Source organism: Stigmatopora argus, chromosome 22 (genome assembly GCF_051989625.1).
Source record: "Stigmatopora argus isolate UIUO_Sarg chromosome 22, RoL_Sarg_1.0, whole genome shotgun sequence".
Classification (NCBI taxonomy): domain Eukaryota; kingdom Metazoa; phylum Chordata; class Actinopteri; order Syngnathiformes; family Syngnathidae; genus Stigmatopora; species Stigmatopora argus.
In genome coordinates this window covers 812,770-838,824 of record NC_135408.1, presented here as the reverse complement: position 1 = coordinate 838,824, position 26,055 = coordinate 812,770, and the positions used below count along the sequence as shown (strand labels likewise).

Sequence of the window (26,055 nt, the reverse complement as noted above, 5' to 3'; positions counted from 1 at the left end):
CGCCGCTCTATTAGCGACCCTAATCACCCATTCTTTAATTCCCCCATTTATATAGATGCTATAGGCATACCCTGTGGTGTTCCGGATGATTACAAACTTAGTACAGAAGCTCCCCTACTTACGAACATTCGAGTTATGAACAACGGTACATACGAACATGTCTGCAAATTGCGTTTATGTCGAAAAATGTTCGTAAGTTCGATTTTGTATTGTGCGCCTTTTTCCGAGTAGTGCTTCTTTCCGCCGCTAATACCGACACCTGCCGCTGTGAGAGCTCACCCAGCATCCACCTTCCTCTGCCCAGTTCGTTGCAGTGCGTAAGTTGCGCAAGTGCGTGACGTATCTCCAGTGCGCAAAGAACCTTTTTCATTTTTATCATTAAATATCTCGTGCATCCATTATTCAATATGTTTGGTGAAAAGCGAAAGGCTTCTAGTGAGGGTGGTAGTGCAAGGAAGAGGCATGCCATTTCATTTGAAACGAAAGTGGCAATAATAAAGAAGCTTGATGCGGGCGAGAAAATGGTGAGCGTTGCACGGGCATACAACTTGAATCGTTCGACCGTCAGTACCATTTATAAACAGAAAGATCGGATAATGGAACATGTGAAAAGTTCAGTGCCGATGCAATCGACGATCATTAGTAAAGGAATATAAAAGTTTGAGCTTAAAGTAGTTCATTAGATGCTGCTACATCCTGTGTATGAGTGTGTGAGACTGTAAAGTGTTGAGTGTGTGAGACTGTAAAGTGTTGAGTGTGAGACTGGTGAGACACAACAGGATGTGTGGGGGGTGCAAGAGTGGAATGTTTGCAGATGAGCCAGAGCCAGTTGGTGGAGCGGAAAACTACAAACAGGAGCCAGCAAGCGATTCCGCAGGGGAAGAAAGACCAATGAGCAAGCTAAAGTTAACTGCAGTATACACATAGCCAATAGAATAATGCCAGGATGCCTTTGTTGCTGTGCCTTTGCATATTGTGTAGTATAACTCATTACTGGGAAACTCGGATCAAGTAGTACGTCTGCTGGTGGCAACAGAGGTGTACAGAGCTGTGCTGAGAGGGACCCGAGACCTAGGTGTATGTATTAGATTTGTGTGTTGGGAATAAATCCACTCGTGTGAAAATGTCGGCTTCCTGATACCTTTCTATTGCAGAACGAGCGCGCATATTGTTGGATGAGTGGCAGTTGGGTAAGGTCATAAATTGGAGTCAGATTACTAACTTGAGTTTATATTAATTTAAAGATAAAATTCCCAACATTAGCAAAAGAAGAGGGAAAATCATAGGAGATGGAGAAACTTCTCACCATTTGGCTCGAGTATCAACAGCAGCGGCGTATTCCTCTGAGCCTTATGCTCATTCAGGAGAAGAACAAATCTATCTTTGAGGATGTCAAGGCTAAGGCTGGGGAAAGCGCTGCCGAAGTAACGTTTTCTGCCAGCCACAGGTGGCTTTCCCGTTTCAAGAAGAGGGCTTATCTCCACCATGTGTCCGTGTCCGCAGAGGCAGCATCCGCGGACAAAGAGGCTGCCCAACGATTCCCCCCAAGTGTTGAGATCATTGAGGAGGGTGGCTATTCGGCTAAGCAGATCTTCAATGTCGACGAAACGGGTCTTTTTTGGAAGAAAATGCCAGAGAACACCTACATTAGCCGTGAGGAGAAGACGATGCCCGGATATAAAACGGCTAAAGACCGCCTAACCTTAATGCTTGGGGCGAATGCTGAAGGGAGCTACAAGCTGAAGCCGCTGCTAGTTTACCAGGCAGCTAACCCTCGAGCCTTGAAGAATGTGACGAAAAGCTCTCTCCCCGTTATATGGATGTCAAACAAGAAGGCATGGGCGACACTCGCTGTATTTGAGGACTGGTTCTTCCACCATTTCATCCCAGCATTGAAGTTGTATTGCCGGGAAGATGGAATTCCATTCAAGATCCTGCTGGTGCTGGACAATGCCCCTGCCCAACCCCCCCACCCCCCCGCACTTGGATGATTTTCATCCTGATGTAAAGTTGTGTACCTGCCGCCAAATACAACTTCACTTCTGCAGCCGATGGACCAGGGCGTTATCGCCAATTTCAAGAAATATTACACCCGACGGACGTACAGGATGGCCTTGAAAGCAGTGGATTCTGACCCCGAGATGACCTTACGGAGCTACTGGAAGTCCGATAACATCCTTAACTGCGTAAAAAACATTGATGCATCATGGCGTGAGGTTACCGAGGTCAACCTCAACGCCGTGTGGAGGCCTCTATGCCCTCAGTTCGTCAACGACTCCCGTGGCATTGATCAGGAGGGCATCAATAAAGAAATTCTCAACACTCTTGTCGGCCTAAGTGACAAACTCGAGATTGACCTGCAGGAGGAGGACTTCGAGGAATTGCTTGAGTCCCATGGGAAGGAATTGAGTAACCAAGACCTCATGGAGTTTGAGGCTCAGCAACGTGCCGAGGATGAGGAGGAGGAAGAAACGCATGTCCCCATGAGGAAATTGAGTATAAACTCTTGGCCGAAAGTTTGCAAATCAATTGAATGATGCCATACAGTGCTACCGCATCATTTATGATGAAAAAAAGAAAACTGCAATCGTCATTAGATAGCTTCTTTTGGCCAGTTTCTAGTAAATCTCTCTCTCTCTCTCTAATGTATGTATACAGTACTGTATGTATTCTCTCCATTTTATTAAATGTTTTTTTCAGTACAAACCAATGTGTGTTACTTATACAAGCCTTAAACATCCAAATGCACTTATATAAACCTTCAATATACTTATATAGGCCTTAAACATAAATTATAATACAAAATAAAGCACTAAATCAACTTACGAACAAATTCAACTTATGAACAATCGCTCGGAACCTAACTCGTTCGTAAGTAGGGGAGCGTCTGTAATCAAATAGGCACAGGATTTGAGAACCTTCCCTTGATCTCTGCCATTTTTCCTGTCACCCCCAATAAAAACGTGGAGCACATTAATTAACCAACAGCGTCTGGATAATTACACCAGGGATGGCTTTGAAGCTGTCCATGAACAATTGGCTGCCACCTCTTTGATGACTCTCCAGAACAACATGGCGGTGGACATGATCCTCGCAGAACGGCAAGGTATTTGCTCCATGTTTGGTGATCAATGTTGTACAGTGATTCCCAATAACACAGCATGGATCTCTGACCGTCACCTTGAAAAAGTTGCAGTCCTTGTCTGTTGAGATGAAATCCCACTCAGGGATTGCACCTCTATGTGGGATAGTGCTTTTAATGTCTTCGGCAAATACAAAGCCTTGATAACTATGGCCCTTATCTCCACTGCTATTTTTCTGCTATTTTAATTTTGTGTGGTTGTTGTTGTTGTATTCCTTGTATCTGATCCCTATGTGAGCGTTTAATTACTACCACCATTGAAAAAAAGGATATTAATGATCCTCCACCCTATATGATGGCCAAAATGCTTCCCCTTACTAGTTCCATGAACCATATGCAACCTTTTCCAGACGATGATGCCGCTGGTGTCTTTCTTTAATTATATTTCAGGTGTCGGACTCTTTTGAGTCCGAAAGGGGGATTGAAGTGTGTCTCATATTGAAATGTGTACAGTGGTACCTCGACATACGATCTTAATCCGTTCCGGGACTGAGATCGTATGTCGAGCTTTTTGTAACTTGAGCGAACGTTTCCCATTGAAATGAACTAAAAACTAATTAATTTGTTCCAACCCTCTGAAAAAACACCAAAAACAGGATATTGGATTGGAAAAACATTTTTATTTGTTCTAATTTGCCATATATTGACAAAATAATAAATAACGAATGGTTTAATATACTAAAATGTGTTAATAGAACTATTAAATTAGGCGCGGAGGATACACAGACGGGCATACACATTCGTAGAAGCAGGTGGGGGGGGGGGGGTGTCGGGGGGACTTCATACACGGCAACTCACTTGAACAAACAAATTTAAATTAACTTGGATAAATATATACAGACACTTAACGTTTAATGTAACTTCACACAAAACTGAATTCTAATTTTGTTTTAATCTTTTTTACCTTGGTTCTATGGGTTGACCCCACCCGGACATTCAGCCGGAGTCTTCAAAACGAACGCATCAAGAGTTGTTTGTTTTTGCCTACCCTTCAAAATATTTTGAAAATGACACGCACAAATGTCATCACAATACGATAACGCGCGACCACTTGCCAGGGTACCTTTTTTCTACAAAATCCGAAAACTCTTGCCACTTCGCGACCATGTCTTTGATATCTTTTGTAGCCAGGGGCCGGCCCCGCCTCTTCCACCGCCTCCTCGCTACTGAGTTCCGGCAACAAATGTTCACTCTCCTGGAGCTCGATTAAATCCTGTGTCATGAGTTCTTCGTGGTGCTCGGCGATGAGGTCATTAACATCTGCCTCGTTAACCTCCAGCCCCAAGGAATTTCCAAGCAACATGATATCATCCATTACAACGAGTTCATCATGTGCAGCGGGGGCTGCTGTTTCAAAGTCTCTCTCAGCCTAGTGCTCGTAGATATATTTTATACATGAAAGAGACACAAAAAGACAGTGCCATGGCCACCTGGCTTGATCGCAACTCGAAATTTTGATCGTATCTAGGGCGAATTATTCGATCAAAATGTTCATCGTATCTCGAGCATGTCATAGGTAGAGCTGATCGTAGGTCGAGGTACCACTGTATTTTGCCTGTTTCTTGTCATGACTCCATGAGTCCCTTAGTAGAGCTCTGTCCTGTAGCCAGATGTGTCCTTGAAGACCTGCAACATTGTCGTTATCTTCTATTTGCCGGTTCATAACAAATAGCTTACTGTATGAATGTATTAAGTAAGGGAAAATCCCATCCCTGTTCGGTTTCGGTTCCACCCTTTTGAGAGAATAAAGGTGAATGTAAGTTGTCTGTCTCGGTGCATTTGTGGACAACAGCCTTGTCTGTGGTTCACCTGTGCCCAGAATATTCTGTAATGAAAGCTTCGAAGTCACTGTTCATCGCCTCCAGCCTGTATTTGGACAACCTACATCTTCCACATCCGAAATTAATCGAACCCGAGAAGGAAGATAGAGTGCTCTTCCTCAACATTACGTACGAATATTCGCAGAAACTTTTAAGACAGGTACTAACTTTAAAGAGGAAATTTGGAAAGTCGTCAAAGCGCACTCAAAAATTGAGCTTAAGCAAGTCCGACATCAACACATTGTATTTTCACGTTAAATGGAAAATATAAGGGATATAAAAGCACATAAGAAATGTTGACTCGCATGCCACTTAACTTAAATTGTTGCGATTATAAAAATGACCATGCTGGCTTCTGTCAAACCTGCGACGAGCGATTTAGCCTATCATTCGTGGACCTATTGAGCCAGATTTGAGCTATTTTTTTTGTCCCAGCCGGGCCTCACCTGCTTCTGCAGCCGCGTCGTGTAGTTAGTTACACAGGCTCCGTCCATTTCGAAGCACAGTGGTAGTGAAAGACCTCCGAAATCAAGTTTACTAGGACTGTAGTCGCGTGGCTGATGAAACAAACTCACTAACAGTGGCAAAAAGGAAGCACGTGATAACATTTTCCGCTTTACTTCCGTGAAAGGGAGGAGAATCATATACATTGTATCCAAAATGAAGTAGACGTCTGATGCACACTTCAAATCAATAGAGTCAAGCGTCATCACTTATATGCCATCTTGCGTCAGAAACGTTCTATTTTTGTCACTTTGAAATAGCTACAACCTGCCCAATTCTTGAGCGGTTTTTAAAAAAAATTGGTTTTCATAATCGTTAGAAATAAATAAATTAACTGCATACTTTGAATTATTATAACCTGAATTTAACATCCATTCTGATTCATAGCTAAGTTACTCATCTAATTTTCTGAACCGCTTTATCTCACTAGGGTCGCGGAGGGTGCTGGAGCCTATTCCAGCTGACTTCAGGCCAGAGGCGGGGGACACCTTGAATTGGTGACCAGCCAATCACAGGGCACAAGGAGACAAACAAACAACCATTCACGCTCACACTCATACATAAGGCCAATTTAGAGTGTCCAATCAACCTACCGTGCATGTCTTTGGAATGTGGGAGGAAACCGGAGTACCCGGCAAAAACCCACACAGGCCCGGAAACATGAAAACTCCACACAGGTGGAGCGACCTGGATTTGAACCCTGGTGTCCCACTATGGGGCCCACGCGCTAACCACTCGCCCCACCGGGCCACCAGGTAAGTTACTGTTGAATTGAACTGAATGAAATGAATTTGAATTTAATTGAATGCTTTTATTGTCATTATAAGTATACATAAGGAGATTTAAAGCATTCACCACAAAGTGTACAACTAACAACAATAAACAAACTGAAAAATAAATAATCAATAAATAAGTAATGAATAAATAAGCAATGCAGCCCAGCAGCTTTAGTGGTTGGCCTCACAGCTCAGGGGTTCTGGGTTCAAATCCAGGTCAGTCCACCTGTGTGGAGTCTGCATCTTCTCCCCTGGCCTGTGGGGGTTTTCTCCAGGTACTCTGGTTTCCTCCCACATTCCAAAGACATGCATGGTAGGCTGATTGGGCACTCTAAATTGCCCCTAGGTATGGGTGTGAGAGTGAATGGTTGTCCGTCTCCTCGTGCCCTGCGATTGGCTGGCCACCGATTCAGGGTGCCCCCCGCTTCTGGCCCGAAGTCAGCTGGGATAGGCTCCAGCACCCCCACGAACTTAGTGAGGATAAAGCGGTTCAGAAAATGAATGAAAGAATGAATAAGTAGCTCAAGTGAGATCAGCAGAGCGGAGAAGCCTTGTTCCGTCTGAAGTCCACGATGAGTTCCATTGTTTTGGAGACGTTCAGCGCCAAGTGGTTGAGAGTGCACCACTCGCTGAGTCTATGGACTCAACAACAAACAAACAAACACATAGATAATCAATATATACTAATGATAAATAAATAATCAATAAATAAGTAATAGATAAATAAGTAGTCAACATAGTAAACAAGTACTCTAAGTCGTAGTCAACATTGATAAGCGGTACATCATGGATAAGTGGTACAAAGTGACTAAAGTGGCTAGCAATAAGTCTTGATTAGGTCCCAGGTGCAGAACTCAAGTTGAGTATGTTGATGCTCTTGGGAAGAAACTGTCCTTGAGCCTGTTTGACTTGGCTGTTATGGCCCTGTAGCACCTGCCAGAGGGCAGTAGGTTGAAGTGATGAAATGCTTTTTGTAGCTGTCCCTGAGTGGCTGTGCCCATGTATGTGTTCCAATGATTTTTTTGTGTATAGTGTTCATACAATGTTTTGAGTTATATGTGTATTTTGCTCATTTTCTTTTTATATTTCTCATCATGTAAACCGTGAAGTGCAATTTTGAGTTTAGAAATGACGTCACGACTTGAAAGAGTGATCATGTGACCAACACAGAGGGTTGTTGGGAAGGACGTGCTCTCAGTTGAGACTTGTAGTGGACTTGAAAGATGCGTGCAACAATTTGTTAAGGCCTTCGCAGCTCTTAATTGTCCAGTCAGAAGGCGCACACGTTAAGAGAAATTGTAGTTGTTGTCTATTCTGCCTACGATATTCCTTTGTTGTAAATCCTTTGTTGGATATCACAATGTTATGCTGTAACAGTGGCGGGTCGTCAGGGCCTTCTATGCTGGCCTAAGAAATATCTGAATCATATATTATATTTTGTCCATCAATACTTATTAAATAATTCCAAATTGTCTGTTAGCTTCCTTTCATTGCTTTCCCCCCTGGTTGCACTGCTTCCAGATGTGTATTTTCATATTGAAGCATTTAACCAATCACATTTCAGCCATTATTTGTTGCCAGGGTCAGAAATCTGCCTCAAGGCCTTCACAATCAGTTCTGCAGGCTCTGCTGCATTAAACAAGCATCGATAAGACTGTTGCTTTAACCGATCAGATTTCGAGTTGGCAACACCACAATGCCTTGTCGCAGGCATAGGGATACATCATTCCCTTCTCGCAGGCATAGGCATACGTCATCGCTTTCACCAACTATGATTGGCTAGTGATTAGCCAGAGCTACCAAACTGTATCTGGAGCTAGAAGCACAAGCAAACATTGTTGTGTTGATTTAAAGCCATTTTCAAGACGGACTATGCCAGAAATACGACAGGACAGGCTCGACTTTCAGCATTGGCTTCGATGGCGATAGAAAAGAAGAAAGAAAGAAAGGAGGATGGATATTGTGTAGTTAAAAATGATTTTTGGTGAGTAAAATGTAGCTATGTTCCTAAATAATATTTCAGTTGTGGGCCCGGTTCTGATATCTGAAAAGCTCCAGTGTTTGTATTTAATCACTAAATGCTACTAGGAAATGGATTTCACCCCATTTTAGTGCAATTTTTGCCGTTTCGCCATTGACGTCCATCGCTGTCTTTTCCCGGGGAAATCACCCCCTTGGCCCAGTTGTAATGTCTGAAAAGCTCCAGTATTTGTATTTAATCAATAAATGCTGCTAGGAAGTGGATTTTACCCCATTTTAGTGCATTTTTTGCCATTTCGCGTATGGACGTATCGACCTTCATCACTGTCTTTTTCCCGGGGAAATGATACTCCGGGCCCGGTTTTGATGTCTAAAAAGCTCCCATATTTGTATTTAATCAATAAATGCTGTTTTCGGCTGGATTTTACCCCATTTTCGGGCAATGTTTGCCGGTACGCCATTGACTTTCATCGTGGTCTTTTCCCGGGAAAATCACCCCCTGGCCCGGTTGTAATGTCTGAAAAGCTCCAGTATTTGTATTTAATCATTAAATGCTGCGGGGAAGTGGATTTTACCCTATTTTTGTACATTGATGTATTGATTATTTTTATGTGTCGCAGCTGTAGCTGTAGTAGAGGTTTTATAGCCATAAATGTTTTTGAGGGTTGGATTGATTCGTTGAAGGCGCTACGAGAAAATGCACGGACCACCACTGGAATCAACAGTAGATATTTAGATATTAAACTCTCATGAATATAATTTTGAGAGCTGGTTTCAACAGTAGATGTTTAGATATTACACTCTCTCTCATGAATATAATTTTGAGAGCTGGTTTCAACAGTTGATATTTGGATATTACACTCTCATGAATATAATTTTGAGAGCTGGTTTCAACAATATTTAGATATTAAACTCTCTCTCATGAATATAATTTTGAGAGCTGGTTTCAACAGTATTTAGATATTAAACTCTCTCTCATGAATATAATTTTGAGAGCTGGTTTCTACAGTAAACTCTCCGTCATGTTTGAACCCGTTCTACCAAACGTCCGTTCTACCAAACGTCCGTTCTACCAAACATTCGGGCGAACAAACGTCCGGCGATCAAACGTCCGATAGCAGGGTCACCCATGGCAAACTGGTCTGAGGTGAGGGACCAGACAAAGCATGACTCAGAAGACCTCTTACGATGAAAAACATAATTGGAAAACGTCTTCCCTCGCCCGGACGCGGGTCACCGGGGCCCCTGCGATTGGATGGCCACCTATTAAGGGTGTCCCCTGCCTGGTGCCCGAAGTCAGCTGGGATAGGCTCCACCCCCTGTGACCCTTGTGAGGATAAGAGCTTCAGAAAATGAATGGGTGAAAATGAATACACATTTCAAGATACAAAGTTATATCCATTGCTTGCATTTTCTATTCCTAGTACGTACTGTACTTACAAAAATCTTGTATAAAATACAGGTGGGGGCCTGTATCCCAGAAACAAACGGCTCTGTTAATTTTAAAACATCAGCAACAACATAACCAGACCATTCAAATATAAAGGTAACATTTTATTTGTTGTGAAACTACAAAAGTGGTGTATTTTGTGCTGGTGAAAAATTTACAATTCTGGCCGACAGTACAGTGTCTGAGAATTCAATTCACAGCTTTTCGGAACATTTGAGGAGAGAGAAAAAAAAGGAAGAAAAAGAAACAGGAAAAGTACACCCCAATCACAAAAGTGCAATAAATACATGCTGGTTGCTTCCTAATCTCTCTCTCACATACATGAAAATATACATACACGCGCACACGCACACACCAGCACACACACACATCATCACCCTCATTAGCTTTACACAAACTGATTCATCAGTAGGGATCTCACAACTACCAAACATGAATTAGATCATTTGTCATGACATTGTTTGACTTCTTTTTCAACATTCGCATGGTAATGACTACATTCCTTCATCTTTGTGTGAAAAGAAAACCAATTGAATGGATCATGATTACATTCACTTGACAAAATGTTCACATAAAAAAAAAATCCTGCGTATAAATTTTTCATAAAACATATCATAATCCGCTCTTCTCATTTTCAAATTAGACAAAATTCTACACACCCTGGTTGTAATACCATTTTTCGCTGATCTATTTAGAAATAAACTAGACAAAAAAATTAAGACGGGGAGAAACTAAGCAACTGAAATTTGGTGCCTAAGTATGCACACCCTCTTTTATTGTGAAGCTGTGTTAAGAATTGATCCACTTTCAGCAAAAGGAAAACAGCCCTAAAGCACTGTCATTTGTATTGTAGTATAGCTTTTTAAAGACAATTTGTGTTTTCTTTTTCGATCATGGAGATACGAAAGCACATTAGGTGAAATTTCTCGCTGTATAACACACAAACTAATTAAAGACAACAAATATATGGACAAGTGGAACGACATCAACAGCAACTGGAATCATTGCTGGCAAGATGAAGGATCTTTGCCATCAGACAAAATTTCTGGGTCAAGCTGCTCTGTGTAATTTGAGCAATACAGTCAATTGAAAGTATCCAAGTATTTTTACCTAGCAAGCAGGTACTTCTGTAAATAGACATTCCAGCAAAACCAAAAAAATGTTACAAGGGGAGATGATTACAAAATGAGTGAGCCCAAGTCTCCTCTCATCAGATGTTTACACTATACTGTAATTTCTTCAGTCTAGTCTCTATTTATTATAAACTGAGAGATCAGTGTTCCATCATGATTTTTTTAGGAAGAAAAATATAGTTTTGGTGGTCGCACCAATATACTTAGATTGCATAATTAATTATGAACAACAACAAGGGTTTCAAATTTCTATGACATCTCAATTACTAGGAATTCATCAAATTTAAAGTGCTCCAAATGACGATTTTTTTCCAGAGTTGCTAGCCGTTACTTGAGAGATTTTGTGCCCTGTTTTAAAAACAAAAACTTGAATTATGGACATGGAAGTGAAAATAAAAACAGGTATTGTAATGCCCTCTAAGTACTATTCATTTACCATTTTACACCACAATTACATTAATTTAGCCTCAATGTATTGGTACATCCCAGTTGCTTTTCATCAAGTTTACAATTTTGAATATTTTCAAAACATTCCACCTTAACTTTTCATGGAAATTCTGCAAAAATGTCCAACACTACATACAATTGTATTATATGATTCTTTGTTGTATTCGTGTGGCTCAATGGTCCAGTTATAAATGCAAAAACAAATTCATCCAGTTACGTCAAGTTCAATAATCCAACAGCCTATAAGGATAAAGAGCAACGTGCGGGTGGGCTCCATTGGCTGGTGTTGACTGGCTTTCCAAATACAATTGCAATATTCATATTCATGCTACCCAAAAAAGGGTGTTGGTTCCAGCATGTTGTTTTTCCTCCTCAGCATTGCTACACTGGTCACATTTAGTAAATGACCACTGATTCTACTATAGTGAACAATACCTAATTTCCTACCTATGTGAGAGCATGTTTGTGTTGAGTCACATTGAAGGCAAAAGACATGACGACAAACATCAGTGCTGTCAATAAGACACAAACATTCATCCATCTTCCATACCACACATCCTTGTAAGGGTTACAGGTTTTGCTGGAGCCTATCCCAGCTGACTTGGGGCGAAAGGCAGACTACACCCTAGACTGGTCGCCAGTCAGTCGTAGGAAACGACCATCTGCACTCACAATCATACCGCCACCAGCGGGAATCAATCCTGCGCCTGCCCACACCTAAGTCAGGCGAGTGAACCTCTACATCAGTAATGCCCACAAACAGCAATTTATAAACAATTTCTTCTGCTGGCAGTGATCAAAATGGAAAATATTGTGTGAGAAATTATCTACTTTTAAGAAAGGATGTGTGGCTACTCACAGCAATGCATGCTGGGACTGGTAGTCCCCACCCGACCTTAAAATAAAAGAGCTTTATAACAGAAGATTCAAATCATACCTCCTTCATATTCTCCATATGATGCAGTCGTCATTTGTTGCTTCAGTACCATGGCTGATTTGAATTTTGATATTTGTGCTGGAATGGTTTTAGGTGTGTGTTAGTAACAGAAAACACAAAACAAAAACCTCGAGCAGTGTTCTCACTGTATGTACAAAGGCTAAACAATGCTGAGTGGTCATGGCAATGTTGATTTTGTGTGTATGATATCAAATTCTTTATAGAACGTTATTTTTTAATTCACTTGCGTGAGGGGAATTAAGACTTTTTGAAATGCTTGGCTAGACGTCATCAGCCGGCAGGTCGGGGATGGTGGTCTTGGCTCGTGTGAAGAACGCCATCTTCTCTCTGTAAATACGCAGCAGGCGAGACAGTTTGAGCAAAAGTAGAAAAAGTAGTGCGCAGTGACTGCTGGGATATACAGTTCTTTTGTCAACCAATTGACAGCGGCTGCCGTCATTTAATAGGGTGGATTTACAAAAGAACTCCTGCCGCTAGATGTTGGCGTCAACAGAGCATTCAAAGCTAGACTGCAAACTATATATATATATATATATATATATATATATATATATATATAAATATATATATAAGGCGCACATAAAAGTCTTAAATTTTCTCCAAAATAGACGGGGCGCCTTATAATCCAGTGCGCTTTATATATGGACCAATACTAAAATTGTTATCACGATAAAATCAAATAAATCAGTCGATAGGACAACTACGGCAAGCAGCCCCCGACTCTACTATTTCCCGTAGATAAAGTACTGCGCAGTGACTGCTGGGATATCGAGTTCTTAATACACCCAGTTCTTTAATACACCCAGTATGATGTCGCGCGAGCACACTAATTTGGTGCTCGACGTCATTTCGGCTATATTTACAAAATAAATGTTGGCATCAACAGAGCATTCAAAGCTAGACTATGAACTATATATATAGACAACTACGCCAAGCCGCCCCAGACTCTACTATTTCCCGTAGATAAAGTACTGCGCAGTGACTGCTGGGATATCGAGTTCTTAATACACCCAGTTCTTTAATACACCCAGTATGATGTCGCGTGAGCACACCAATTTGGTGCTCGACGTCATTTCGGCTATATTTACAAAAGAAATGTTGGCATCAACAGAGCATTCAAAGCTAGACTATGAACTATATATATAGACAACTACGCCAAGCCGCCCCAGACTCTACTATTTCCCGTAGATAAAGTACTGCGCAGTGACTGCTGGGATATTGAGTTCTTAATACACCCAGTTCTTTAATACACCCAGTATGATGTCGCGCGAGCACACTAATTTGGTGCTCGACGTCATTTCGGCTATATTTACAAAAGAAATGTTGGCGTCAACAGAGCATTCAAAGCTAGACTATGAACTATATATATAGACAACTACGCGGAGCCGCCCCAGACTCTACTATTTCCCGTAGATAAAGTACTGCGCAGTGACTGCTAGGATATCGAGTTCTTAATACACCCAGTTCTTCAATACACCCAGTATGATCATTTCGGCTGTATTTACAAAAGAAATCCTGCCGCTAGATGTTGGCGTCAACGGAGCATTCAAAGGTAGACTGCGAACTATATATATATATATATATATATATATATATATATATACATTAACTCGGAGCTTGCCGTCATTCCCGGAGGCTTGAGGACTACAAACGCTGGACCTGGTGTTTTGGAAGACTCATTTGGGCAATTGTTTAATTCGGACACAGAAAATGAGGACTTTGATGGATTTGTGGGTGATGATGACGCGAGTAAGTTGTAAAATGTCTAAATAAAGTACAACCGAACTCAGTTTTGCTTCCTTTGCCTTTTTAAAAACGTGTTTTTAGCATGTGGGTGTAGCGTGCAAGAACTATATTTCCCAGCAGTCACTGCGCACCGGAACCCGGAAATAGGCTGCTTCCGGTAGCCAGCGCTATTGCGTTTCGATGTTCATCCATATATAATATATATGCGTCTAAAAAACGGTGCGTGCTTTGTGTGTTTAAAATACAGAAATAGCACTCGTTACTGAAATTGCGGCTAAAAATACGATGCGCCGAATAGTCGTGAAAATACGGTATATATATTTACCGTATTTTCACGATTATAAGGCGCGCATGTAAGTCAAAAAAATTCTCCAAAATAGACAGGCCGCCTTATAATGCAGAGCGTCCTGTGTGAGCGCCAAGCGGCGGCGAGCGGGAGCGCTCGCGGCGGCGCCGAGCGGCACCTACTGCTCCGAGCTGATTGCCGACAAACTTATACAGCCAAACCACATTACCAACATGGACGAGGTGCCGCTGACTTTCGACACCCCGACGAACCACACTGTACGAACAACGGGGCACGAGAAGTCGGCTTTTACTGTCGTTCTCGCTTGCCATGCTAATGGGCAGAAGCTACCACCAATGGTGATCTTCAAGCGAAAGACTCCGCCGAAAGAAAAGTTTCCAGCCGTCGTCATCGTGAAGGTGAATCCAAAGGGCTGGATGGATGAGGAGAAAATGCGAGACTGGTTACGTGACGTATATGTCAAGCGACCAGATGGATTTTTTCACGGCTCACCGTCTGTTTTGATTTGCAACTCCAGCCTGCTCATCTCACAGCAACGGTTAAAAACCAGATCATGAAAATGAACTCAGAGCTTGCCGTCATTCCCGGAGGCTTGACCAAAGAATTACAGCCGCTGGACATTGGCATCAACCGGGCTTTCAAATCAAAGTTACGAGCGGCGTGGGAGCAGTGGACGATCGCTGGCGAACACAGCTTCACGAAAAGTGGCAGGCAGCGCCGGGCTTCTTACTTATTTGAAGGTGATGGTGACTTGAGTAAATCGTAAAATGTCCAAATAAAGCACTACTGAACTCAGTTTTGCTTCCGTTGCCTTTTTAAAGCGTGTTTTTAGCGTGTGGGCGTTGCGCGCAAGAACTATATTTCCCAGCAGTCACTGCGCACCGGAACCCGGAAATAAGCTGCTTCCGGTACCCAGCGCTATTGCGTTTCGATGTTCATCCGTATATAATATATAATATATATGCGTCTAATGAAATGGTGCGTGCTTTGTGTGTCTAAAATACAGAAATAGCACTCGTTACTGACACTGCGGCGTAAAATACGATGCGCCAAATAGTCGTGAAAATACGGTATATATATAATATATGGATAAATATTGAGCCGCAACAGCTCTGGCAACTACGGCAAGCAGCCCCAGACTCTCTTTCCGGTGCGCGGTGAATGCTGAGATATATAATCGATCGATCTAGCACATTAATTCTATGTTCGTCGTCGTTCCCAGTGGAAGTTTCAACTGTGGTCCGAGCTTTCAGGAAGGCAGAAATTACTGATTCGATTAATGACGACTTTGGTGAGATGCCCACCTGTTCAACGTGAGTTATTATGCTATTGCTGTGTCACGAAAATACTAATACTTAAACCTCGGAGAAAATAATGAAAATTATTCATGTTGGGAGTGAATGGAGTTGTCAGAAAGCTGATTTGTAATCTATTAATAAAGTTTGGCTGACCTATCTGACTGTTTTGTTGACATCCCCTTTAGCGCAGCACCATCTAGTGGTAATGCGGAGCGGTGTGCCTTTAAATGTGATGCGTCTTGTGTGTCAAATACAGAAATAGCACTCGTTACTGACAATGCGCCTTTAAATGTGGTGCGCCATATAGTCGTGAAAATACGGTATATATATGTGTGTATATATATATATATATATATATATATATATATAATTATTTTTTGCCTTTCATAGCCATGACACCTTACCTAAAGGTGTGCATCTCGGGGACTTCCTTACGGCTGCGGCCCCTTATCTTGTGGACGTCCTTCGCCGCCGCCCTCATCATTTTCTCAATCCGCTTCTCATGGAGCTGTTCCTCATGAGTCTGCCCGGCAACACAGCAAGGTTAGTGTGTGAGCCCTGAGCGTGTGCAAAGCTGTTTGAGCATTCACTGGAACATTCTGGTAAGAGTAGCGGAAAAGGGGTATACCTGTTTTTCAGCGTGCTTGAGAAGAAAGCAAAAGCGTTCATTTTTCCGAACCCACGCGGGAAGCTCGCGCCGACCCTGCTGCCGCGCCATCTCCAGCTGCGCATTTAGTTCACGCAGCACATGCAGCTCCTGAGCCAGCCGCGACTGGCGAGTGCGGGAAAGCTGCAGGTCCAGTTCGAGGTCCAGCGAAGTGCACAGCAAGCCATCCAGACCTTTCACTTGCACTGGGGGCTTGAGGACAAACACCTTTAGTTTGTATGCCATCCGGTATCATGGATATTGTATATTTTCTTTTTTGGGGCAATGGATTATTTTTGTCACAAAATGGCAGAAGAACCAGGGTGTCCCCGACCTCTGTCCCGAAGTCAGCTGGGATAGGGTCCAGCACCCCCCGTGACCCTAGTGAGGATAAAGCGGTTCAGAAAATGAATGAATGATTGAATGAATACAGTGATGAACACAAACCGTATGACACAAGACCTAGGAATATGACAAGTTGTCCTATGTCCTTGGTAGGAAGTGTTTATCATGGATAGCGATTTGATATGATCAGGCATCTCTCTCATTGTGCCTTGAATCACATGTGCATAAACTATAATAGCAAAAATATTTAACATTAATTCAAATGTTGAAGTAATTACCAAATTTAAAATTAATTTCTCATAAATTTGTATCATTTATACAATACATCAGTTTTATCAGGGACATCACACATTTCTCAAGTACATATGATAGGTTTCCATATGGGGTTAAATATGACATGAAAAATGTGTTCTCTACTGATCTGATGTTTTTGGATTGGATTGGATAACTTTATTCATCCCGTATTCGGGAAATTTCGTTGTCACAGTAGCAAGGGGGTGAGGATGCAGAAATAGGAAAGGCATTTTAGACATAAATAGATAGGTAATAAGTGGGTTAATAGATAAATACATGAATAAATAAGCGTGTTGCTGAAATATATATATATACATATATACATATACACACACACACACACACACACACATATATTTGATCGACTGATTGTAAGTTAGGTTAGTTCTGTTATGTACCTTCTTCATCCGCATGCTGCGTCTCTCTGAGGCGTTTCGCACAAACGGAGACTTCTTGGATAGTGTGGAGCTGTCGCTGTCACTACGGTTGATCTGTAAAAAAGGCAGATGAAAGAGCGCAGCCGTGCATTAGCCCCAAATGTTAACGTTGGCTTAGTGAATTGCTTTTTACCCTGCAAATATACTGGCTCTGCGGTCCGGGTGAGAATGTCTTGGAGCGAATGATGGCGTTGCCCCTCATGAAGGTATGCTGCTGTGGCAGTTTGGCACGTCGTTCTTTGGGCCTAACCACTGAGTGGTGACTGGATGAAGATAAGCCTTCCACACTGGTCTCCTTGTTGACCTTAGCCAAGCACAAACGTAGTGAGTTCCTCAAATAAAATATAGGTAGCTGATTGTTCAAAAGTCACTGTATTTCTCTACTTTTTTACCATTTCTTTAATAGGGTCTTGGGGAGGGATGTCTGTCTCCCTCTGCTCATCATCTTCATCTTCTCGCTGCTCCTCCTCTGCCTCCCATTGCGCAGCGTCAACATAGAACAAGTCTCCTTCCTCCAGGGGCTCTGTCGCCGAAGTACAAAGTTCTTCCTCATCGTTAAACTGCTCCAGCAGATCACCACGCCTGAGAGTGACGGTCACACATACAGTTAGTAAAAAAGGAGCGCACGGCGAGTAATACAAACTGCACAAACACATTAGTGAATTTATATTTGATAATGGTATCTTAAATGCGAACTTCAATTACTTAAAGTAGACAGATCCCCCTGCTTGAAATATTTACATGATCTATATAATGCTTTCTCTTTTTGCTATACCCATCTATCTATTAGTGATGGGTCCAGCGACGCAGACGCGCCGGTGCGTGCATTGAGCTCCCTCGGCAAACCCTGTGTCGGTGCGCGTGCCGCTTTAAGAAAGTCACATGACCAATGACAGAACTGTGTCGACACAGCAGTCGCACAGAAAACTGTGTTTATAAAGCAGCGCATCTGTCAATAGGATGGTTATTGACGCGTTCTTCCAAGCAGGAGAAATTGCGACAAAGAAGGTAATTACAAACTACATTTTAAATTACATGACATATACGGAACAATAAAATGTGAATGCAAAGATATAAATGATGGAATTGGATACAATAGGTCATCAAATCAGTGTCCGTTGAGTCTGTCAACTATGTTTCCTGCAGGGACTTTTAATTCCACTAGGTGACAGTATTCAGCAATGCAGTATGTCAATGTCGAAACGATATGTGATGCCTCACAAACCCATCACTACCGTCTGTCTATTACGTACTATATTGCCCTGACTTGACTTAATTAATGTCTTTGGTGTTTTGGAAATTAAATCAGCCTTAAGTACGTTCCAGAACAAGCTAAACAGCATTCCGAAAATACTTTTCTGAGAATTTCATCACGCCAAACCCATTTCTCACCCAATGATTGCTGTTCCCTTCACATCCACTCATGAATAAATAAGAATTGTTTACCGCAGAAATGCCCGATATAGTATTGACAATGATATGCAAAAAAGTCCCCACCCATGGGTGTGGATGATGGTGTAGCACAAAGTCAACCGTGCATTGGAAAATTCATATTTAAAAAGGTATAATTATTTACATTTAGTTTCTTATCCTTTCTTGGCTTGGCTTCTCATCAATTGCCTGTGTCTTTGTTAGCTACTTTACAACACAAGACAAAGTGGTGGCCCAGGGGCCAGATCTGGCCTGCCACAATTTGGCCAATGAAATTAAACCAAAATGTGACAAAAAATAATTTAGAAATATTTGTTTTCCTTGTTTAGTATGAGTAAAAAAGAATCTGACAGAATTTGAAAGTCATGTAAGCCATAGAGTAGAGATTACATTCCCCTGTGTTTTGTACGTCTGAAAGCTTTGAATAGAACTTCAGTTTTTACTGGTTTGCTTGTTTGTTAATAGTTCTAATGGGAAGAAACTCACAATGCTTCCACGTCATCCAGAAGTCTGTTGCTCCTGGCAGCTGTGGTCTGTAATATAAAACATTTGTTTTGAAAATTTCGCCACTGAACTTCATTAATTAATTTTTTTGTGCAGCCTCTACAAGGCTTGTGTGAACTCCTACCCTGTCCAAACCACTAGCAGCGGCAAGGTCCTTGTTCCTGACTTTAATCTCAGGCATCCGCATATTGTACCACTTGGTTCTTCTTTCCTCTGAAAAGCTGAATTCAGCCAGGCTGATCTGAGCTCCGGCCTGTCGGGTGAAGGGTGAGTAAGAAAAGTTATCTCACTGAAAATCTAACAAAGCTTACAGTATAAAGGCAAGCTATTGTAGAATACAACTTACTTACCAGACATTGTTCATGGGCCGATTTGGAGGTATAGCACATGTCCACCCTAAGTGTTTTCTGCCGCAGTGCGCTGAGTGACAACTGTACGCCGAATACTTCATTGAAGTCCATAACGTCCAGTGGCAGGTAGCCGCAAGTTCGGAAAAGGCAGCGTGTTGTCTCCACGCAAGGAAGCACAGCCATGCGAACATGCCTGCGTATAACATTACGATTTAGTTTTGCCACTATATTGGAAAATTATCACGAAGAGTAGGATGAAAAGGTGTTCCCTGCAATGACGACTGTCTTCGTACAATTTCTGATCAGCCGGGGGACAGAGCGAGTTGCAGTTGGACAGACGCAGGACGGACACTGTAAAGCGCTGGTCTCGGGGCTCATAGCGGAAGCCGATCTGCACTTGTGTGCAGCTCGAGTGTAGCCTATCCTCATCTGTTGCCAGGAGGTCAAAAGGAAGTCCAGGCCTGAAGGATGACACACGCAACATTCATGAATACTTAAATCATCCTTACATGATAAACAACCGCCAGCCATCTGTTCATTTTTGGGCTAAAATTCTTTATATTAAAGTGAAACTCATTCATGGATTTTTCACCTTTTCAATGTGAATTTCTTTGGCTGGTGCAACTTTACTCAGTTGCATCTTGTAGTCTAAAAAATACAGTATGCTGGATTATGTATATACCATGGCTGGCAGTAATTTAGTCAATTAGATATATTGTGAAATGGGCTTTCTTTTAGTTTGTATGTAAATACAAATAATGGTTCTCTGGTGTGCCTTTGTACACAAGGTGTGAAATGAACCCTCAAAAATTGTATATTTTTGGAAATCCTAACTATAGAAACACTCCCATTTCAACAAGGCAAATAATATGGTGTAAAAATGCTGAATGTGTCTCATCGTTGGTATTGGTACCTGCCCTCAGAAGGTTCGTACACACCACTATCCCCAGCGACAGATTCGTCAGAGACAGCTGAGATGACGCCCATCTTTTTTGGCCCTACTGCCGTCACTTGCATCTCTGCTGCTAAAAGCATGAAAAAATGCGGTTGATTGACTGTGCTAAGAGATGCTTTTGATAGGCTTGTTTCAAGCATGGGCGAGGGGTAAAACTACATATTACAATGGCCGTCTCCCTCTTTAGTGAGGTGGCTTTAGAACATATCTTCACTATAAACAAAGTTTCACTGGACAAGAATTTTACCTTTCACTTCTTCCACCAGCCCACCATTTCGTTTCTGTTTCTCTTCCAGCCCAGCCGGGATGCTGCGCACCTCCCGCCGCTGCTCTTGGGAGTCCAGCCTGAGGTCCAGCTCTGCTAGTCTGCTCTGGAGCTCAAGATCCAGGCTCAAACCGCCAGGCCCCACTTGACCGGTAAAGGCTTCCCCAGACATGAAGGCAACATCTGAGACCAGCGGTGAGCATGGAGGCGAGAGCGAAGAAAGCGACGAACGTGGTGATAAAGAGCTCATAGAGCGAGGGGTCTCCGAAAGTCTAAGAGTTTGAATTCTGGCAGGTCCAACCTCCCCTACAATGACTTCTCCCACACATTTGTCAGCGTCCCCACCCAGCAGCATTGTCGGGCCTTCAGGCCTGTCAGTATGCCTCATGTCGCCACCTGTCACGACTTCATGTTCATGTATGGTGGTGATGGAGTTGGAGGGACGGAAGCCCATCTGGCCGCCATCCTGTAGGAGGCTATCCAGCTTATTTTGGAAGTCCGGGTCGGACAGTTCCGGCTGCTCCAAGTAGATGTCGGTGAAACTGAGGGAGGAGGTGGAGCCAAGGCTGGAGGTGGTGGCCAGGGAACCGTGGCTTGACGTCAGTGAGCCTCGACTGCTGCCAGAGGAACACGAGAGTGTACTGGCGGACAAGCTGGAAGAGATGCACAATAAGAACATCTGTAAATTTAAGAACATCTTATCTATAATCCTTATAAAGCGTGATTCATGGGTGTGTGGGTGTGTGAGTGTGTGTGAGTGTGTGTGTGTATGTTAAGATTCTCTCGCTACGTTTGTCCAAACTGTGCAGTGTAGAGAGTTGAATTTTTTATGGTGGCCAGAAACGGCTGTCGGATCATAATAAACGACAATTGAATCGTTGTTTTTACAAGATGTGCCCTCAACGCAACGCGTGGCTAATTGGTCGTAATGTCGGACGCCTTTCCACGTCATTTACAAACGTCATTTTCGGAAGAATTTCCACCAGCAAGTTTCTCGGTGCTCCCTGAAACACTTTTTTCCCTGTCATTATGGGAAGACTCGGCGAGACACGATGCTGCTGGCTGCGCTGACCCAATGTAGCTTTAAGGTACGACGCCTTTCCACGTCATTTACAAACGTCATTTTCGGAAGAATTTCCATCAGCGAGTTTCTAGGTGCTCCCCGGAACACTTTTTTTCTGTCGTGACGGGAGTTATAAAACATCTACCCATCCATAAATCACACTATCTATTCTATAATCCTTCTATTCTATAAAGCGTGACATATGGATGGATGTGTTTGTGTGTGCACCTGGAAACCACACTGGAGTTTTTCTTCTTAGTAATTTCCGCTTGAAGTTAGTTGCATGAACTACGCAACAGCACCGCTAGCGTGAGTTTTTATTTTCGTCATATTTTCACTTTGGTTTACAATGTTTTACCAAAAATAAACATTGCTTAGATAGGTGAAATTAGTCAGCCTTTCTTTTGAAATTGACCGTCAGTTTTCCTTACTTTTTCCTAAAAGGCATACTCCTGCTTCTGTATATATAATACATTCCTTTTCGGAATACTTTACATACGTTTGCCCCGTCCAGCCAATCGCAGGGCACAAGGAGAGGGACAACCATGCACACTCACACCCATACCTAGGGGCAATTTAGAGTGTGCAATCAGCCTACCATGCATGTTTTTTGCAATGTGGGAGGAAACTGGAGTACCTGGAGGAAACACACGCAGGCCCGGGGAGAACATGCAAACTCCACACAGATGGATATGACCTGGATTTGAACCCAGGACCCCAGAGCTGTGATGCGACGCGCTAACCACTCGCTCCACAGGGCCGCCCACTTTTCACCAATTATGCCAAAAAACGAGTTCTCATTTTGTATCGAGTTGGGAAAGGCGTAACCAATTGAAGCACATCAAGATGGCAGTATAATCTTCTTCATTCCAAAATGGTGGCGAGGCTTCGACCTCAGCGGTCATCTTATAAAGCGTGATTTATGGATGGGTGTGTGTTTATGTTAAGATTCTCTCGCTACATTTGTCCAAACCGTGCAACGTAGAGAGTTGATTTTTTTTATGGTGGCCAGATACGGCTGTCGGATCCTAATAGACAAGTGATTTCATTTCTTCACCTTCTCTAAGTGTGTAAACTCAATCTTTTATTTGTTAAACACCCATTTTTCAAAAGAGAATATTTTAATAGCGCAACAATTGTCTTTTGGTTCTGAACAAGCAGGGGGGACCAGCGAACCCCCCCCCCCCCCCACTGCTTGTATACTTCTAAAGTAGGGTGTTATAAGATTTTTAAAAAAATTAAATATATCTTAAATTAATCTGTAACCTTTTATAAGTCTTATAAAACACCACAGCAGTGGTGAAGAAGGCCCAGACACGATTCCATTTCCTGAGGGTACTCAGGAGGAACAACTTGGACACTAAGCTTCTGGTAACCTTCTATAGAGCCACTGTGGAGAGCATCCTGGCATACTGCATTACAGTGTGGTACGCTGGAAACTCGGCAGCAGACAGAAAGGCCATGCAGAGAGTGATCAACACCGCCCAGATCATCGGCTGCTCTCTGCCCTCACAGGATGACATTGCCAGCCCTTGCTACCTCAGCAGAGCCGGGAACATTGTTAGGGACCCAGACCACCCTGGTCACAACCTGTTAGAAGCTGCTGCCCTCTGGCAGACACTATATGTCTCACAAAGCACGGACAAATAGACTTAGGGACAGTTTTTTTCCCCACAGCCATCAGGACTCTGAACTTGTGTTAGCGCGACACACAATCCCTTCTGTGCAATAACAATGTGCAATATCTTAGATTGTGCAATATTTTAGAATTTACCTTGGCATTACTTATGTTTTTTTTACTGGGAAAACGCACTTTGTGGAGTAGCACCACCAATTTTGTTATACGCAGCTGTGTATGATGACAATAAAGGCTTTTGATTTGATTTTTGATTTGAAATACTCGACCAAATCTAGTTTCACTGTTACAATCTTTGCCAAAGCATCAGTGTTAAACTGTTGCGAAGCCCCCCTTCTCATCTCTCATCTCATTTTCTGAGAGGAGATTACAATTGTTTGTAAGTGTGAAGTGTATGGCACTGTTTTGTCACTGCCACGATCAGGAAGAAAACGCAAGCTATCACCTCCAGCTGAGAGAAAATTGGTCAGACGGGTGAAGATTCAACCGAGAATCACCAAAAAACAGATCTGCCAAGAAGTAGAAGCTGCTGGAACACAGGTGTCAGTGTCCACAGTCAAGTGTGTTTTGCATCTCCATGGACTGAGAGGCTGCCGTGCAAGAAGGAAGCCCTTGCTCCAAAAGCGGCACCTTAAGGCTCGACTGAAGTTTGCTGCTGATCACATGGACAAAGATAAGACCTTCTGGAGGAAAGTTCTGTGGTCAGACAAAACAAAAATCGAGCCATTTGGCCACAATGCCCAGCAATATGTTTGGAGGAGAAAAGGTGAGGCCTTTAACCCCAAGTAGACCATGCCTACCGTCAAGCACGGTGGTGGTAGTATTATGCTGTGGGGCTGTTTCGCTTCCAATGGAACTGGTGCTTTACAGAGAGTAAATGGGATAATGAAGGAGGATTACCTTCAAATTCTTCAAGATAACCTAAAGGCATCAGCCCGAAAATTGGGTCTTGGGCGCAGTTGGGTGTTCCAACAGGACAATGACCCCAAACACACATCAAAAGTGGTAATGGAATGGCTAAATCAGGCTAGAATTAAGGTTTTCGAATGGCCTTCCCAAAGTCCTGACTTAAACCCCATTGAGAACTTGTGGACAATGCTGAAGAAACAAGTCCATGTCAGAAAGACATCAAATTTAACTGAACTGCGCCAATTCTGTCAAGAGGAGTGGTCAAAGATTCAACCAGAAGCTTGTGGATGGCTACCAAAAGCACCTAATATAAGTGAAAATGGCCAAGGGACATGTTACCAAATATTAGCGCTGCTGTATGTATATTTTTGACCGGGCAGATTTGATCACTTTTTTCTGTGCACCCATAATAAAGTAATAAAAGAACCAAACTTCATGAATGTTTTTGTGACAAAGAAGTATATGTTCCAATCACTCTATCAGAGAAAAATCAGATTTGTAGAAATAAATGGAAACTCAAGAGAGCCATGACAGTATGTTCACAAGTGTATGTAAACTTTTGACCACAACTGTATATTACAGTTGTAACATTGTAACATTGTATGTTTAATGAAATGTGGTCTAAATTGTCTGTGTTTCTAAAATATTTTTGGAAGGTATTCCTATTGGATCACTGTTAAAACTGGAAAATACTGACCTGGCTAATTTGTTTCTTCAGCCCTTATCAATGCTGATGTGAGTGCGTTATTTGTTTTATGGGTGAATTCCCTCAGATGAACTAACCTTTTGAGCTGAGTTTGTAATGATGTGGCCAGTCGCACCACCTCCTCCAGCTCCTTGACTAGCATGTTCCTCTTGCAGTGGAGTCTCAGCCTAGAAGTAAAAAAATAATAATAATAATTTACAAAAATGTTTAAGGACATTTTCTCCAATTTCATTTTCAACAAGGACTCTTATGCAAACAGCCAAGATGTCCAAGAGATCGTGTCATGTGAAATCAACCAAGTGTTTTTGTTTGGAGGAAGGTGGGCATTGACAGCTGGTCACATGATACAGTTTTTTTAAAGGAAACAAGCCAAATAAAACCAAGGACAACAGCAGTGGGTCCTGCCTGGCCTTTGTTCCAAACGATCCACTACCGACAATTTAACCAATAAGGTGTCTCCTAAAATAAGCATCACCTGAATTTAATCAATTGATTACACTTGAAAAAGGTATCCACTTGTACAGTTGGAATGAAAACCTGCACCCACTGTGGCCCTTTGAGGACCGGTTTGACACCCCTGGTTTAAATAAACAGACATGGGTTCGCGAGACAATCAGAAACAGCTGGGCCACACAAGAGGCAGCAAGCAGCAGATATACCAGGAGTGGGGAAACGACACGTGAACTCAATGGACAATCACAGAGAAAAAAACAAAACCAATCTCAGGCCACACTTTTTTTAATTTATGTTTTTAATCTTCCATTTTTGAATTTACATATAGTCCCGTGGGCTGCAAGTGGCCCCCGGGTGCAAAGTTACAGAGCCCTGTCTGTATGGTGGAATGTAATTAAAACATTTAAGATAAAAATCTTAATTTATGCAGGAAAGTGTTAAAGCACAATTTCATTGCTCAAACTGTGTACAAGGTTAAAATGGGTTAAAATAGAAGAAGA

General features: G+C 42.4%; 2 protein-coding genes and 1 long non-coding RNA gene across 3 annotated transcripts in view; 1 reads left to right on the top strand and 2 right to left on the bottom strand.

Annotated features, from left to right (window-relative positions):
- Positions 1-5,580, bottom strand: part of rars1 (arginyl-tRNA synthetase 1) — a 61,510-nt gene extending 55,930 nt beyond the window's left edge. The window contains exon 1 of the mRNA XM_077591670.1: positions 5,409-5,580. Coding sequence (XP_077447796.1) covers positions 5,409-5,570 — 162 coding nt within the window. The 5' untranslated portion in view covers positions 5,571-5,580. The remainder of the gene's footprint in view (positions 1-5,408) is intronic.
- Positions 5,581-9,755: 4,175 nt separating this feature from the next.
- wwc1 (WW and C2 domain containing 1) overlaps positions 9,756-26,055 on the bottom strand; it is a 50,133-nt gene continuing 33,833 nt past the window's right edge. Inside the window, exons 10-22 of the mRNA XM_077591424.1 lie at positions 25,180-25,269; positions 20,771-21,441; positions 20,482-20,593; positions 19,862-20,029; positions 19,569-19,761; positions 19,343-19,471; positions 19,201-19,247; positions 17,676-17,865; positions 17,417-17,587; positions 17,245-17,337; positions 16,190-16,420; positions 15,966-16,084; positions 9,756-12,537 (exon numbers count right to left, since the gene is read on the bottom strand). Of these exons, the coding sequence (XP_077447550.1) occupies positions 12,471-12,537; positions 15,966-16,084; positions 16,190-16,420; positions 17,245-17,337; positions 17,417-17,587; positions 17,676-17,865; positions 19,201-19,247; positions 19,343-19,471; positions 19,569-19,761; positions 19,862-20,029; positions 20,482-20,593; positions 20,771-21,441; positions 25,180-25,269 (2,281 nt within the window). The 3' untranslated portion in view covers positions 9,756-12,470. The remainder of the gene's footprint in view (positions 12,538-15,965; positions 16,085-16,189; positions 16,421-17,244; positions 17,338-17,416; positions 17,588-17,675; positions 17,866-19,200; positions 19,248-19,342; positions 19,472-19,568; positions 19,762-19,861; positions 20,030-20,481; positions 20,594-20,770; positions 21,442-25,179; positions 25,270-26,055) is intronic.
- Positions 18,188-25,265, top strand: LOC144067639 (uncharacterized). The gene is made up of 4 exons (XR_013298009.1): positions 18,188-18,291; positions 19,180-19,245; positions 19,315-19,485; positions 20,820-25,265. It is a non-coding gene; the product is annotated as an uncharacterized LOC144067639 (long non-coding RNA).